Source organism: Lampetra planeri, chromosome 1, assembly GCF_965212315.1.
Source record: "Lampetra planeri chromosome 1, kcLamPlan1.2.h2, whole genome shotgun sequence".
NCBI lineage: Eukaryota > Metazoa > Chordata > Hyperoartia > Petromyzontiformes > Petromyzontidae > Lampetra > Lampetra planeri.
Genome location: NC_136107.1, coordinates 7912172 through 7929875, shown reverse-complemented (window position 1 = coordinate 7929875; position 17704 = coordinate 7912172). Strand labels below are relative to the sequence as shown.

The following is a 17704-nucleotide window of genomic DNA, read 5'->3' as shown; positions in this document are numbered from 1 at the left end:
AGCAAAGTGTTCTTCCTTATCAAATTTACATTTCTTTGCAGTTAATGTGGCATCTAAGTGAGATAATTTTAGTTTTTCACATGTTCTTCTCGTCTCAAGCAATTCCAAAGCACGAACCTATCCATGCTTCTTTGTACACTTTTCAGTTTTATTCCCTTTGTCTGTTAATGTCCATGTTGGACGTTGGAACAGCTGATCTCAAGGAGGTGAGAAAAGGGAACTCCATACTTCTGAAAGGTGGCAACCTTTTCTATCACAGAGGGCAAGTATGTAATAGTGGGATTCGTATTGTCTCTGGTAATCAAGCAGAAATTTTGGCTTCTAGAGTACCATGACGAAAGATGCTCGGCTAACATGGCGGGTCTCGAACTATTACAAGTTGAAGATAATTGAAATGTATATTCTTCTAAAAAAACATATGAATAGAAAAATGCGACCAAATATATGAGGAAATAAAACAAACTACTAAATAAAGGTAAAGTGCCAGAGATGAACATCACAAAACATGTTTTGAATAAAATAAGAATACATATACAGGGCATAACTGGACCTCTAGAAGAAAAAGCACTTTCAAAAAGTGTGCTAAAGCAGAACCTTCCACAATTAACCCTCATAATCAACAAAACCACAGCTATTCACGTAATGATGAAAAAAATAACGGAATGTACATATCCAGCTCTTTGTCAATCCACTGCTCGATGATGGCTTCCCTATGCCGACCGAGTCAGTCATGGGGCCCTGCTGGTCAGTGTGCATTAGTGAAGAATAAACCAGCTGGGGTTCTGGGACCACTTTCCACTGATGTTAGTTATGGCTGAGAATCAAACACGGGTCGCCGGGTTCACAGCACATTGCACAAAGCTTCGAGCAAGAGCTCCGCCTGATTCAGACTGCATTTTTATCATTACTCCGATGTGCGTCAGGCAAGCTCAACAATAGGGGAGAACACTCTATCCGTGCCCCTACGTCGTTTATAGTTTTCGTATTTAACATTGTGCACTCTGACATGTTTTCGATTCACCTTCTAACAGGATTCACTAGCCGAACAACCGTGGAGAAAACCACGCAGTACTCAACATGCAAAGAAAGGCTCCCTTTATCATGCACCCTATGGAAACCTGTGGCTTAGAATATAAATTAACAATGTTAGCCATGAAACTGCCAATTAAGTGATGTCATTGTTGCATCCCTATGTTACAGTATTCAAACTGTAATGCTATCGTTAACGTTTGACAAATAAAAAGTTTGACAGAGGTTCACTCAAGCGCCTGGATGCTCTCATGCAGGATGAGAAAACTGCTACAAATGTGAGCATGGGGAGGAAAAATCTGAGCATCACACCGTGAGGAGGGAAACGCGGGAGACTGCAGCCAGTGGTGTGCAAGTCACCTGCCGCCGCCAGGGCCGATGAGCCTTGTGAGCTTGAGGTTCAACTTCCAACACGACATAGGAGGCACGTGCCTGGGAGCCGCCACAAGACGCAGCGACGCAGCCAAAGGAGGCAGAGGAAGTCACGAGCAGGAAAGCAGCAAAGAGAGAAACAAGCCATTATCGTAGCACTACTAAAGCAAGATGCAACAAGGGCAGTTAGGATTGTGATCACGAGTGGTGCTCGTAGCTGATGCCTCTGAAGGGATACATTTGATTTTGATGGGTCCTAAATTGTCGGTGCAATTTTTATTTTATGAATGGAGTAATAAAGGAACCTTCTTGATCTGGAAGATATGTTAGTGTGGCTCAGAGATATATAACTCAACACCAAACCAAAATCTATTATACATTAAGGTTGATCATGTATGTATATTAACATTTGGATTGGTGGCACTGTGATAGGAATTCATTGCTCACAAATTGATGGCTGGGAGTTCAAATCCTGGGCAGGGATTTACTCAGCCCTTTATCCTTCTGGGGAAAATAAAATTGGTGCCACTTTGTGGAAAGTTTAAAGTGGTTGTCCTATTAGAAAAACAACCTCCCCTCCCCCACCCCATTACATTTTTTTGTAAGAGTGGTTGGTGAGGGTCGGAAGGAAATTTATTTGACTTAGAATGTTTTATTCATATTATCAGTTCAATGGATAGCACTTCAAAGCAATTATCCTTAAAATATGTTTATGCAAGTTCAATTATTTGTCATGCAATTGTCTTTTCAATTTACAATCTGCAGTGTCCGTACAGTATAATATACACACTGGAAGGGGAGAGAGGCATCCTGGTAGAGAAGATTTTTTGATTTCGAACATATTCATGGAATTTCCCAGAAGCATGCACGACCTCTTCAGTGAATCAAATTTCCTGTTAGTTTCAAGTTTCAATGTTAATCGCTTTTGCTCTGATGAAGACTATGGTCTTGAAAATCAGGGCATCAAGTATTCATCCCAAAAGAAATAATGATGCTCTGTCAAATCAAAACCGTTGCCAGTTAAGTGTACTGGCCAAGATATCACACAAGAACAAGAGATTAAGTAGAAAAGGCTGCTGATATAAAATGGCCTAAACTAGACCTCACCTTGTCGTAGTGGATAGCGTACTTGTTTTGATGGATCGCAAAGAGAGCAGGGTTAAAAACGGAAGCAAATACAGGTCCCTTGGAGAGGTCAACATAGTGCAGAGAAGGGAGAATAGCAAAGACAGCATGGAAACGAATATCAGAAGCAATAATTTAAGAGATAAAGAGCAAAGCTTAGGTTTGAAAGATAAAACCAGGGAGCTACCTGAATGTAATTTACAAGCACAATATAGCATCCATTAAAGAAACCTGTGAATATATCTGTAATTGTGAATCATCAGTTGGATATTCCAACGATAAGGCATTAATATAATGCATACACTGGAAATACAACTCGGGCCAGTAATATTCTATATAAATGCTGCACAAGGAATACATTAAGAATACATTAAAATATATATGAATGTTAAGAGGAACTGACATGAAACACGATTATTAACACAAAATATGCTAACCTATGATAACTGCTCAGTTTATTAAAGAATGATACATTTTTAGACACCTTCGCATGGTGGATCTAAACAACTTGATTTATAAACATGTATAAGTAGGTTTTTTTTCATTCATTTACAAAAAGGGTTGTAAACAGAATTGAAAAGCATTCATTTTATTGGCATATCTTCATGGCGAGCGTCATTGGCGGCAGTGGCACAATCAGCTGGTTAAGAGTTTGAATCCGTGTTGGAAATCGACTCAGCCCATCATCTCTCTCGGGTCAATAAAACTGATACCCCCTTTGAGTTCGTTAAGAGGGTTTTTGTTCTATGGAGAGAACAAGCCTCTAGAGGAACATGGAATTTTCCACCACCATGCTCACAAGGAGTATCGTGGCAATACGAAAGTGATGTAAGCACCCGGAGATTGTTTTCAGTACAATTAGATATGATTTATATAAACAACAATACATTACTTGAACATTGTTGTATATGCCATATAGTGCTTTGTAATATGTCATGATACTAAAAACCATGAGCTTTCTTGATGCCAAATTTATTATAATTGCTACCAGAACCAAAATATACGTTAATGCTTTCCTTTATAGCAGGATAAATATTTTTCATTCATAATGGAATACTCAACAACGGCATAAACTCAACAACATATTACTTTGAACTAACTATGAATACTTTTACAGAAAAGAAAATGCAGCTATAATTTCCATGTACCATAATAATCCACATTGATCCTTTCAGGTAAAAACCAGTGATTTAAAATTTTCGATTTAAAGCTTTCGTGACTGCAGGGATTCATCTTCTTGGTTCTTTCGGTAAAGTCACGTAGAAGGGAAATAAAATATATATATAAATTAATGCCTGTGATTGTCTACAACGTAAATAGTGACCGAACTACACCGTGGCATTGGCTGTAGCACAAAACACCATGCTAACAATCCAGGGAATGCACGAAAGACGATATCACCTGCATCTGTGTGCAACGATAGCAGTGCGTGCACTGGTATACCAGCATGAGAACACTGGAGGCTTGGTGTGCTTTCGCCTGGACGTAAACAGAGTGAGGTACACCATGAAGCACTAATCATTAGCAGCAGGATGCTGCTCCAGGTTCTGGCCCTCAAGGGCCCTTGGAGAGCATCTTGGGTGCCTGTGGCCTCCCTGTGTCAGTTTGAGCCTCACCATCAACTTCCCATGAATTGTGTCCACATTGCGCTCATGACTTGAGATAGAAAATATACTTTTAGGGCAATTAAAAAAGTTAATTCGACCTGTCCATACCTGAATAGTCACAGCTCACCAAAAAAAAACAGCCCCTATTCTGTAAGTTCTTTGGGTTGTTCGTTTTTTGTATGTTATCTAGATTGGTAAAGTTTGTAACATGAAGGATAAAGCAGGATAAATAGATGATAATGATCATGTGGTTTTCTTCAAAGTCTAACTTCCCATAAAAGTTTTAGTTTATGCTGCTTGAACATCCACAAACATTGCATATCTCATTAGACAGTGTCCCATGATCGATGGATCAACATAGTTAGCAGTGGCCAATGAAGGTGTATTATTCTATTTTAATATCAGAATGTATAAGAGATAAATGCGGTAAAATAACATTTACCCAATCATGTGGTACCCGTTTTTCCAAATAGCTTTGATTAATGTATAAGTGGTTCTTCCACCACCCTAGCAGTCTTACCAGGTTTCAGTTTCGATTTAAAGATTTCGTGACTGCAGGGATTCATATTATTGGTTCTTTCGGTAAAGTCACGTGGAAGGGAAATAATAAAATAATAAAAATAAACCAATTAAATTCTCACGTTTCAATTGCAATACAAGAAATCGTCATCAGGTGTGAAAACCACAGCAAGAAAATTTGAAAAAAGTGGCGGTGTATTGTTTAATTATTATTATTTTATTATTATTTCCCTTCTACGTGACTTTATCAGGTTTCAGCTGTTTTGAAATATATATGGTTACTTATTTCCATCAACTCTTCAATATGTTTTGACTTGTTCAAGTTAAGTTTATCTCTCCGTAATGCCACTGAGTTCTCTGTGGTTCCTCTCTGTTCAGAAGCTACCTAAAGGAGCTCCACCAAACCACCAGGATGCAATCCTTCTCTCAACGCTGTTCCTCACATATTCATAGCTGGGTTTAAACCTTCAGTATACGCCTAAAGCGTCTTGCCAATAAGCATGGTAATTCTAGAGAACAATATCGTACTGTGCATATTTTTGTTTTGAGGGGATTTTTTTATATATATCAGGTAGAGGACTGACTGCCCTATATACTGTCTAATGTTAGCTACTGTGTCCAGTGTTGTGCATTATTTTGTGTACACTGACGCCATGTAATATGGCAGAGATAGGAGACAATCCAGGAATCTCAAGGATTTTTATGAACCTCTGGAAATTACTTGGATTAAGTTTTAGGTTGCACTGACACCTCAATGTGCAGTTGTTCACTGCATTAAGAATACACATCAACAAGCTTGTGAACGCTTCAGGGGTTTGGTGATTTTCCTAAGACGCACATGCTCACAACGTCCCCATATACAAATAACAATGTAACAATGTAACACTGTCATAAAAGTGACGTTAATAGGAAGTACTAAGGTGGTATACTAGAACATCACCATTGCATCCAAGATGTTATTTTCTTGTCAATGAAAGAGCATAAACTGTATTGGTCAGTACACTTTGGTTCTTTCGGTAAAGTCACGTAGAAAGAAAATATATTAAATAATAATAGAATACGACGTTTCGATTGCAACACAAGCAACCATCATCAGGTAAGAATGAATGAGAAAACAAACATAGTAAACTTAGAAATATAATGCAATACAACACAGAGAGTCGGCTAACACAACAGTCAACACCCTACCTGGTTGATTACGTTCTTCCAAAGATTACTCAATTTAAAAGATAGACAAAGCACAGACATGGAGACACATAGACAGACACACAAGCAGATAGAGACACACACAGAGACACAAAGAGAGATCACATCCTTCACAGATGGGATCAAATCACGAATTTTATGTAGTGTTGAGTCGAACCTGGATCTTGTCTTTACTCATGATTTTGAAAATCTTTTTGGTAACCCCTGCTATGTATGTAAAGGTGATGGTTTTGATTGGGTCCTCAGATGGTTCTCTCCCAACGGTTGGGTGATAGCTTTACAGATTGTGTAGTCTGAATATCCATTCATGTTGAGGGCTTGGTGTACATGCTCCAGTTCACTGGCTAGGTGGTGATGGTCAGAAATGCAACGAGCTCTATGGTGTAGAGTTTTGATGAGGAAATTCTTCTGGGCTGGATGGTGGTGGGAGTCAGGTTTTAGATAGGCATGCGTGTGGGTGGCTTTCCTGTAGACAGAGTGTCCCAATGAGCCATCTGGTCTCTTTTCGATTAAAACATCCAAGAATGGTAACTTGCCATCCTTTTCCACCTCCATGGTGAATTTGATGCCTGGGTGTATGGAATTGATGTGGTTGAAGAATTGGCTTAGAGCTGGCAGGCCATGTGGCCAGATGACAAACGTGTCATCTACGTACCTCTTCCACAAGGAAGGACGTAGAATGGATGCCTGAATGGCATCTGTCTCAATTTTTTCCATGAAAACATTGGCTATCACTGGAGATAAGGGAGAACTCATTGGGGTTCCTTCAACTTGTTTGTAGAATGTACCATTCCAGGTGAAGTGTCGGTGAGGCAGTTTGTCACCAGGGCCGGTACATCAGCATTCAGTCCTTGTTGAACCAAATCTTCAATGATTGCAATGATGTCAGGCACAAGAATTATGGTAAACAAAGAACTACATCGAAGCTGACAAGCAAATCACCTGGAGACAGTGAGATGTCTTTAATTAGAGATACCAAGTGAGCTGAATTAAGTACAGCTGAGGTGGTCTTGCCAGTGAATGGAAGCAAGGTCTCAGATAGAAATCCACGTGACTTTACCGAAAGACCAAAAGGTATGAATTCCTGCAGTCACGAAAGCTTTAAGTCAAGTCTTACTTGCTTGGGATCCATTGACACACGATCCTGTAAATTATGTCAATCAGCTGGCAAGGCATCCCAAGTTTCCATGCTTCAGTAAACAAGTAAACACGTTTACTAAAGCGGTTGTTTTTGAACAGTTGTCGTATAGAGCACACGGAACAGCCGCAGAAAGTGGTGGGTGGATGAAAAGTTCATCATCTTACCAAGAGCTGAGAGGTGCCAGCTCCTGCATCTGACTCAGGAGCACTGGGATACCCTGCCTGCATGCCCAGAGGGTTATAGACATTGAGAAGATGCAGATTATGGGAAAGGAAAAACTGCAAAGATTTGAGCCTAAAGCAATACAGCAAGCTTGTTTTGAAACAATTGTTTTTTGCGGTTGTCCCACCTGATGACGGACGCTTGTGTTGTGCCTGAAACGTCGTGATTTTATTCATTTTATTTTATACCTACGTGACTTTACCGAAATAACCAAAGAGTATGGATCATCATACCATGAAGGGATGGGATGGGTGGTGGAGCTTGTAAGTATTAATTTTCAAAAGAAACTCAACCAAGTGTACCATTCCCAATGTACTTAATGACGAAGGATAGTCTACAGTCTGGTAACCAGAATACTCTATGCCGAGCAACTGTTGTCAAAGATAATGCAGTAGAATGAATGACACTTTTGTTTAGCTCTCAGTAATTATCCTGTGCACACACTTGTTTAATGACTGTTGAATATAAATATAATGTATTATTTATCCCTCAATTAGGCTCACTTATCCAGCAAAAGATGGGGCTTGTGCTCTAGGCAATTAACATTTCATCTCAAATATCATAGCTGACAGCACCACAGCCCTGCCCCCCCCTCTTTGTGGTATCAAATGACCCAAGCAAAAATCACTTTCCACATGGAAAACATCAATTGCGTAAAAGGCATGTCCCCTTTGCCAACTCTATCTGATTTGGTCATTTTCAGTCAAATGTTTTGGATAACAAACAAATGCTGTCCATCTTCTACACAGGCTGGGCTCCACTCCAGTGCCTGGTTGAATATTACACCGTAAATATTTCCCTAATTTAAAACGTGCTCAAGGTGAAATGTTTCTGACCTATTGGAATGCCTAAAGGGAACTAAAAAAATTATTAAGTGTCTGCCTTATGAAAGGAAAGGCATCCATTGGTTGCCATGGAATTACATCGGCTACATCATCTATTATTGAACTCCAAAAAAGCCTCGGAATTTCTTTTTTAAATATAAAAAACAACCTTGATATTAAAGAAATTCTAAATTGGCAATTGCAATGGTTAACTTATTAAATAATAAACAATAATACAAATAAAGCAACATCACTGAATAAAATAACAGTACAAAGCAGTAATAAACATTTTTGCATTAAATTACAATCACGAGAAATTTTTCTCATAGTACACTAAGTTGTAAACTGTAATTCCAGTATGACTGTCACAGTTAACCACTAGAGAAACTATTATTGTGAATGATGCGTCATTATTACTCCAGTAGGTAAATGCATCTGTTGTTGTAGTTCTCTCTGCAGTCAACTAACTGCAACTCTGCGCTGCTGCCTCGCAGTGTGCTCCTCTGGCAAGCAGCTATCTTAACCAACGTGCACTGACCAGGATGGTACATCTCCCCTCATGGACAAAGCCGAAACTATGGCCCTCACTCCCTGGAAGCTTTGGTTTTGCAAACCATGGCATCAGCTAGACAGGGGCTATAAGACAGAATGCCTTTTGGATCTGACTATTCAAATGTTGTGGGAATGGAAAAAAAAATGGGATAAATGAATTGGAATCTAATTTGCTCAGATAGGAGAGGAAAACATGAGAACAATGATTTACTTAAATAGTTTCAGCTTTTTCTATCACGGAAGAACGGTTGACAGTAATCACAGAAGAGTGGGCAGTCTGGGAATTAAATATCAAGTTTAGGACTCAATAGTATGTCAGTTTCCCAGCTGACATGAAAGCTCTGGAAACACTACAAGTTAAACAGACTTAGACTTTAAATATATGCTCCAGCAACAATCTAAGATGATACAGATGTAGGCACTACAACACCCTTATGGTGAAATACCTTTTTGAAGAGCTCAGTCCTTGTGATCTTCATGTCACCCGAACGCTTGTTCGAGCGGTTTTTCCAGTCTTCGTTACCACTCTTCTGCAATGAGCTCAGCCTGCAGAGAGGCCCCAAAGCAATTACATTATTGCCATACACGGCATGGCTCAAGAAACACATAATCTGTTTAAAAACACCACGTATGTCCACACAGTGAAATCTTGCTCTTGTTGAAGTATAAATAAGCTCAAGCCTTAACAGTACTAAAACACCAGAGTCCATGACACAAAGGATGTACTTGGAGCAATACGTATACAAATTGCTAAAGTAGACTCTCAGAGACACGACGGGAGAAACATGGGACACACAGGGAGACCTCCACGCACTTATGGGGGGGGGGGGGACAAAAGGAAAGTTGAAATATAGAGGGTATTGCTCTAGATGTAAATTATGGAAATCCATGGGGAGACATACAGAAAAGCCTGAGAGACATAAGAGCATGAATGGACTTGCAGTTTGTCCAACACAAGGAGGTAAACGCCACTGACATTTAACAGTATGCACTGAGGATAGAAAAATAATTTGTACACTAAACACACCTATTAATGAGAAGTATAAAAAGCCAAGATGACTCATTTAATGTACTTAAGACACATTGTTTGCAGCTCAATAATACCGACGCAGAAAATTTGCTAACATTTAAAAACAGTGTTTCATCCAGAGCAGAAAACAGAAAAAACTGAAGATTTATGTATAGTTTATTTGTATTCATTTGTGGGGGTCAAAAAGCATAAATTTGAAAAACTATGCACGTTAATAATTGTATATTTGTACTACAGGTAAATCAATGACATAAATAAAATGTACCAATTGTGGGTGTGATGGCAGTTCAGCAATAAAAAGTTAAGGAGTGTTTTAAAAAAGAACATAAAAACACTGTTTACAAATGTAAAAAATCGATAGTTGTAGCAAAATACTTGTGGTTATTTTGTCTGGTAAGCTGAAGTGAGTGATCCTGTAAACAAATGGGACCTCACTCTACCAGTCTAACCAGATTAGTTACATTGACAAAGTCAGGAAAGCACTTGTTTAAAGTCGAGCAAGAATTGTGCAGTAAAAAAAACCAGGTGCTATTTTTTTGTTTGAATGTAACTTTTCGAATAATGTAATCCCAAGATTAAAATAACGCATTTAAAATGTAAACGTAAATTATACTCAGTTGTCCAATTTTTTATTGTACAGGTTGGTCGAGCTAAAGTAAGGTTTATTTAAAAACAGAAATGAACATGCAAATGGCAAAAAACACATGTTAGGGGTCAAACAATTGGGGGGGTCACAAGACATTTGGATCACCCTATACAGTAGCTATAAAATAAACTGAAAAACATACGGTACTTGGTTTTTACTACGAAACTCTGTAAAATGTGGTTCATCTCTCTTTACAAAAAGGCCGCTTACTCGCTGCGGCTGAAACCCACAGATGAGCCCGTGAATACTTTGGTGAAGCTTTTAAAACCAAGGTTCCCAGCATCCCTGCAGTATTTGACACAGGCCCTACGCAAATGATCAAAAAAAAACTTCTAATCTTTGGTGGGCTTTTGTGGCATGTTCAAGGCCACACCCTAGGTTGCATAGGGCATGTGGAGGCATGACATGCTCCAGTCTAAGAAAAGATAGAATGTTAGTTCAAAAAATGTATAATCCCATTGGTAACCAAACATTCCCAATTCCTTCCAGAAACTGATTCTAGGTTGTAGGATCTTTGCACTCAGTAGCTTAATTGTAAACAATGACGACTCAAAGATGTGCACCACAAGTCACAGAAGTTGTCGATGAACTTCACAAAGACTGCTGTTTTTAAAATGGTTTGTTGTTGCATAGATAGTGTAGATTGTATGTCGATACAAATGTAGCCCCGTCCTTTCCCACAATTAGCCGGTTGCACTGTTGTTAAACGTGCTAAAAAGGTACGCAGTACACGATCAATTCAGTCTCATCGGATTGACAGTGCAAGCACCAAAATGGCAACCGTTTAAGATCGCAGTCAGAATGTCAGTGCTCATCACTGTGTTCCATCGAAATGGAATTTTTTGCACTTTTTGTACGCAGCATGGACGGTTTGTGCTTTTTCTGTAGAATTTTATTGTTTACGTGATGTGATGTTTAGATTTGTGTACAATGAATTTTAGGTGTATCTTGTAATTTTATTGTTTGTTGCGGTTGAACCCAAATGAAGAGCAGAATGGCTCACAGGGTAAATCCTAATAAATGAAACTGAAATAAAACTTAATTAACCTTTTTTTACCTACGGGACTTTACCGAAAAAACCAAAGAGTATGGACCCTTGTAGTCATGAAAACTTCAAATATAGAATGAATTAACCTATCAGTCAGGGTCAATTAACTGTGTTTAAAAATAGGTGTACATTGTTAATTTCAAAATACAAAAATGTATAGTACTTGAAAACGTTTAATGCACTGTGACAATGAATAACGTTTTATTATTGCATTGTTTAAGCATGTAAAAAAAACAGCGTTTCTTAAGTGAGTGATGCCATCAGTGAAAAGGAGTCAATATTGCTTTTTTAACAGTTAAAATAAAGCTTCATAGGGTATTTGCGTGTGGAAACACTAACATCACTGGCACCAAGTTCAACATTGACTGTGACGTAACTCTGTACTTTCGAATACAATGTCACTGACATTGACATATGGCAATGTGCCTGAAAGTCAGTTTAAAGTATTATTTTCTCCTGAACGATTCTTAAAATTGTTGCCAGACAGCCTGGAACAAGGGCCAGATATGCATCTCCAAGACATGAACTATTTATATATTTATATTCTTACTCTTACTTTAACAATGTCTTTAGTTAGTTAGTGCCTCATGGTCAATCGCTTACACAAGCTCTACGTTTATGCACAGCCTCTGTTCAATCCTTCATCCACCCTCCGAACTCCGCCTTTGCTCCACCACTGGTGCAGATTAATGCGGTCAACACAAATTGGCTGCATGAAGGAATCCAGTATGGTTTGTTTTAGATACACTCGGTACCATCCGGTGGTTCCAGAAATAAACCCTTTGGACAAAAAACCCACTGCTTCCTCTCTGTAAATAGACTACAATCAGCATAGAGAACAAAATGTTACATCATCATATTTCATCGGCAATCAATGCATGCAATGAGCATCAAATATAACGGAACAGAGCAATGGCAGAAACACACACTTAGGTGATGCTTAAAGACGTAAAAATGGCATGCATTGACTGAAAAGTTATATGGCTTCCTCATCCATTTATTTCAAATTAAGTTTTAAAAAAGCGAATAATTTCAGTGGCCAATGTTTGCAGATGTGCATCCCAGTAGTAGTACCTGTCTTTGATGGACATTGTGGTGGTAATCAGGCTCGGTGTTGTCGGTAGCTCACTCTTTTTCCCGATGGCATTGCTGCCTCCAGATGGTGTATTTGTTTTGCTCCCTGAAATCAATTCCGATTGGCTGGAAAGTTGTTGCTTGTCATTGGTAACTTGCTGTAGACGGGTCTGTCGCCATGGTGCAGTAGCCATGCCACTGGGAGAGGTGTCTCCAACAGTCTCCCTCGTCGGAGAAGTTTGATCAGAAAAATCTGTGTACATTATTGAAGCAACAATTCAGTTTATATAATTTATCAACATGAAAAAACACGCGAAATATTTGTTCCTGTGCAGCCATTAATGCACGTAAATTACAGCGAAATATGATTTTGGGTTGTTGCGTTGGCAGTGGTACACAAGTGAAATTTACAATGAATATACTCCTGCATAGAATACACCAGAATGTGCGAGTAAAAAAAATTGAAACCTCCACTGACTAAAAGTAAACAGCCTCTTGGAAAATTAGTCGAGATGTGACACCAGACCATGAGCATTCATTGCACCCTGGCACAGACAAGTGCCTCATGGAAGCCAGGTAACATTACCAGATGGGTTACAGTAATTCTCTGAGACCGCACATTAACAAATACACGTATTTTTGTTCAAGTGTCATCTTTGTACAACGTCACAGTAGGTCTGCCTCTCTTGCAATCGACTCTCTTTAATGTTTACAATCAGGGAACATTCGCTTGCTGCTGAAGATAGTCAAGATGCTCGTGAGAGGCGAACGGTACAAAGCTAAAACTGTAAGCCACCGAGCTGGGCACGAGAGTGGTCAGAATGTGCCGCGCCCAGCTGTGGTTGGGAGAAATGGCTCATGGACCTGCCCACTGTGGTTCGACTCAAGCACCATTTGTTGAGGGGCCTTGAACACCACCTTATAAACAGGAAGTGTAATGATTTAATCTAGAAAAAGGGGTCCCTTTTCAAACAACTCGCATCTGCCCACTTCAGTGTTATAGATTTGTATGCTTTTCAAAAGGATTTATAATTTACATTCATAGTTTATTAATTGTGTAAAAAAATAACAATCAATCTGCCCTTTGTCAATCCAATCTACAATGTGAGTCTTGGGGGTTGTTTGAGCATAATTCACCTCGCCGGTCAGTACGAATGTGTATGTCTCGCCACTGAACTTGGCCAAGACTGGGAATCATACTTATGTCGCCGGGTTCACGGTATAGCGTGAAAATCAGTGCGCCACCGCTTCACTCCCTCTATCAATTACACCAAAAACATCCTCTTCATGTGCGACGAGTAGCAACCTATGGGCAGATCAACTGTAACCATACTCTCAGGAAGAGTGGTTTTAATCTTACAGACTAAAAACAAAACAGTGTAATTATGAAGTGGAAATTAACACTCATTCCTCTGCAGTAAACTTGTAGCACACGTGCGTTGGCAAGTTATTCACCAAGCAGAGGCACTGTTTATACAAAGTGGAAGGATACATTGCACGCACTTATGAAGCAGGCTGCAGAAGGCCCAGCGCGTGAATAATAACTCATTTATAAACCCTCTTATTACACGTGTTCTTTACAGAGGGTTAAACATTTGAGTAATGTATAAACACATCACACTTATTGAATGTCAAATAAAAAAAGAGAGAAGTTCTATAAAAAAAGAAGACCAAAAAGCTTGTACCAGTATATTGAAAGCACAGTTTAACTTCAAGTATGCCTTTCTAACAAATGAAACTGTTCAGCGATAAGTAATGTATTTGCTTTGTTGCTGCACATTAACAAACATCACAATCAATGAACGGCACTCACCATGTCCTGGAAGAGCTCTGCCCTGTGTTGGGCTGTCCGCGTCCGTGGCCCGATTCCCCAGCCTCCTCCCATCCTCACTCCTTCCATCCCCACCCCTCCACTCTCCACCCCCTTGGCTCCTGTCCCGATGCTCCAGCCCATCTCTCCTGTCGTCTCTGCTCACACCCAGTTGGTTGTCAGGGGCTAGAGATTCTTCAGTTGCCTCGACACAATATTCACTCTGCTTCACTTGCCCAGCCTCATCCTCCTTGTGCCGAGCAGCAACTTCAGACTTCATTTTCCTCTCAGAATGATCTGTTTGTGTAACCGTGGACTGTTTTGTAGTCGCTTTCTCCGATTGGTCTCTGGTCAAATGCTGGCTTGAAAAGCTCTTGGGGTTATCGATTGTCACTGTCTCCAACTGCTTTGTATCTCCCAATCTCCCGTGATCATGACGCAGCTTTCCAGATAGCAATGTTTTCATTGTTTCCTGTTCCATTTGAGTTTTCTCCTTAAATGTGCTCTGGAACACTGACAGAGTAGTTCCAGGCATGTCATCTCCATGCAGCTCTCTTTCTCCAGCAGTCCTGGTTAGATTCGAACTAGAATTGTTGTTGGATGAAGCCTCGGTAACTTCCTGTCCAGCAGAAAAACTTCTAGGCCGGCCAAGCTTGGAGGATGCTTGTGTGACCAGCTGCACTGAACCCTGGGAGAAGTTCTGTTTAACCGCTTCAGTCCATTGACCAGGGCCACCTTCACTCACTGATCCTGAGGCTGCACCATCCTGGATCTGAAAACATGAAGTCATATTTTATGTTTCTCAAATGGTCACACAAAAGCATACGATACATACGAAGCATTATTTACTTTTGAAGAGTTACGCCACATTTCTACGATCCTATTTCTTTCATTTTCCCTCATGTATTGTTTTTGTGGTCCCAAAAATCTCGAATGAAACAATGTAAAAATGTTCTACCACAAGCATCCTCCTACCACTTACCGCATAATCAGGTATTGTGTACCCCTAGCAGACAATGCGGAAGAGGGAGGTTACTGGAGTGAAAGACAAGGGATTGTGTGGAGTCAGGAGAAAGATGCGTCGAGCGAGATGTGGATGGGCATAGTGCGAGAGACGTGGCAAAGCGGAGACACGGCATGGAGTTGTGTGTGGTGTGAGGATGCGAACGGCTTGGGAGACTTGTGAAGCAGGTGAAGAGGACACAGCGTAATAAAGGGATGGAGTGAGAGAGGATATGAGTAGAGACGGAAATAGGCAGCATGACCTACGTGTGCTTATATGGTAGAAAATAGCATTTCTTGAATCCAACGTGTTTGAATGAGATTTTTCTCATCACCTTAAAAACATTAGAATGAGGTTTCACTGTGTTACATATAGATTAATAAACTTATATAAAAAGGTTACAACTTTTAGAAAGTTAATAGCAAAAAAAGGAATAATATGAAATACAAAGCAAAATGACAATGCGCCGCTAGAATATCATTCTGCTGTATTTTAAATAGGTTTTCAAAAACGTCCAAATAAATTAATGTTGAAAATCATTAAAATAAACCATTAACTTTCAAGGTTAAGAGGTAATCTTGGGCAATTTCCGTTGATGCCGCCACACCTTGCATCCTTTCATCGCTTGTGCCAGTTCCCTCCAATGTTGCACAGATGACAACCTCCAGCTACATTTGCTTAACAGTCCACTCCCTGCTGTTACAACTCAAAGAGGTCAACATCAGTCCAGGGCTGACCTTACTTAAAGAAATGCCGTTGCAAAATATTAGTCCAGATGGAAAATTTGTATTTATTCTGATGTTGAAACAGATTACTTATTTAAATTACATTGTTACCCAAAATTGATCAGGTAAGAGCATAATGGTTTATAGAGTTTATCTGTTATGCACCTGAGATGTAACAATCCATCCAGCATTTGCACACAGACCGATTTCATCATTCCATATCCTCAGTAGATGCCCTCTCGGATGTGTTCCATTCACTGGCGAAAACTCAGTACTGATTCTTGACTAGCAGGTATCATCCCTAATCGTGACATGTCCTGCCAAAGCCCAATGCGTATATGTATATCTTGAGTTGAAGCTTTCGTGACTGCAGGAATCCATAATCTTTGGTTCTTTCGGTAAAGTCACGTAGGTATAAAACAAAATAAATCACGTTTCGTGCGCAACACAAGCGTCCGTCATCAGGTGGGAAAGCTTGTGTTGCGCCCAAAACGTCGTGATTTATTGTATTTTATACCTACGTGACTTTACGGAAAGAACCAAAGAGTACGTATATGTACATGTTTTTTCTCTCTCTCGATGTGCGACTACCCAATAGAATATTTTGACTGAAAGCTAAAAAAGACTGCAGGCAAAAAAAATCCTGAAATAAACAGCCTTAGTTGTGATAGATGCTGTGCACTTGAACCATCCCTGCACTCACCTGCTGCACTTCACTTGCTGTGATTGGCTGAGTCTGGTATCGGGAGCCAGTACGACGGCTGCGTGTGTCCGAGGCCTGGCATGGGGAGGAGGCCTGCTGCGCTGGCAGTGGTCGAGATAGCCGGTCAAACAAGGCCATCTTCTCCACCAGGCTCAGCTGAGATATGTCTCCCTCCTCGTCCTCTCCAACCCCTCCATCCCCACCGCTCAACTCTTGATTGCTTAAAAAACACAAAGACAAGTCATTTATCCTAACAAAAACTTGTATTTTATAATATTGCATGGAATATATTTCAGTGTCCAATTTAACAAACAAAAAAATATTTTGTATATAAATACATAAACAGACAAAAGCCCATCTCCCCACATTAAAATAAAATATTTTCGGTTAAATGACCTTTTGGCCCTTCGGAAAAATGTTTACCTTACTGCAACATTTATTTAAGCAAACAAAAGCCCATCTCCCCACAATAAAAAATTAATATTTTCGGTTAAATGACCTTTTGGCCCTCCAGAAAAATGTTTACTGCAACATTTATTTAAGCAAGCAAAGTATACACCAGTTTTGACCTTTTGAGTCACATCACCAGTCAGGCCTGTTAAACAAACACTGTAATGTCGTTGGCAAGGGCCATCCACGTAAGTTCTGTGGCCTGTTAGGTCAAAACCAAGGGACCAACTGTGCCGATGACAGCCCGATGCTTGGATCTGTTCAAAAATTTGCTTGCTTAAACTGATTATACTTATGAAAAATAATGTTTTATGTCAGACCAATAGGCTAATGGACTATATATGTTTACTTACAATTATGTCATTATATGACAATGCACATAACAGCTCACATTAGTAATGATGATTGAATAAAAAAATTACATTATGCATTTATACAAGGAAGAATAACTCATCTTATCCAAAATAATCTTATCCATGAATCCTACGTATAAGAGAAGATAACATCAGTGTTTTCAATGTGCATAATTTGTCTTTCCAAGAGTATTGCCAGAGGCAGCATAATGTAAATAATAAAATCTTTGAGCCACAACATTGCAGGCTGAATTGAAGCTCCTTT

General features: G+C 39.6%; 1 protein-coding gene across 9 annotated transcripts in view; it reads right to left on the bottom strand.

The window, feature by feature from the left end:
• The window catches only part of LOC144736511 (supervillin-like), a 144101-nt gene that overhangs the window by 27204 nt on the left and 99193 nt on the right, over positions 1–17704 (bottom strand). For 6 of the 9 annotated variants that reach the window (XM_078619094.1, XM_078619388.1, XM_078619467.1 and 3 more), the window contains 6 exons: positions 16637–16856; positions 14209–14977; positions 12396–12648; positions 9044–9143; positions 7164–7220; positions 1390–1461 (listed from right to left, as the gene is read on the bottom strand). In XM_078619094.1, the coding sequence (XP_078475220.1) occupies positions 1390–1461; positions 7164–7220; positions 9044–9143; positions 12396–12648; positions 14209–14977; positions 16637–16856 (1471 nt within the window). Of the gene's footprint in view, positions 1–1389; positions 1462–2508; positions 2587–7163; positions 7221–9043; positions 9144–12395; positions 12649–14208; positions 14978–16636; positions 16857–17704 lie in introns of all 9 variants that reach the window. The other 3 variants (XM_078619666.1, XM_078619542.1, XM_078619626.1) reach the window with 3 other exon arrangements.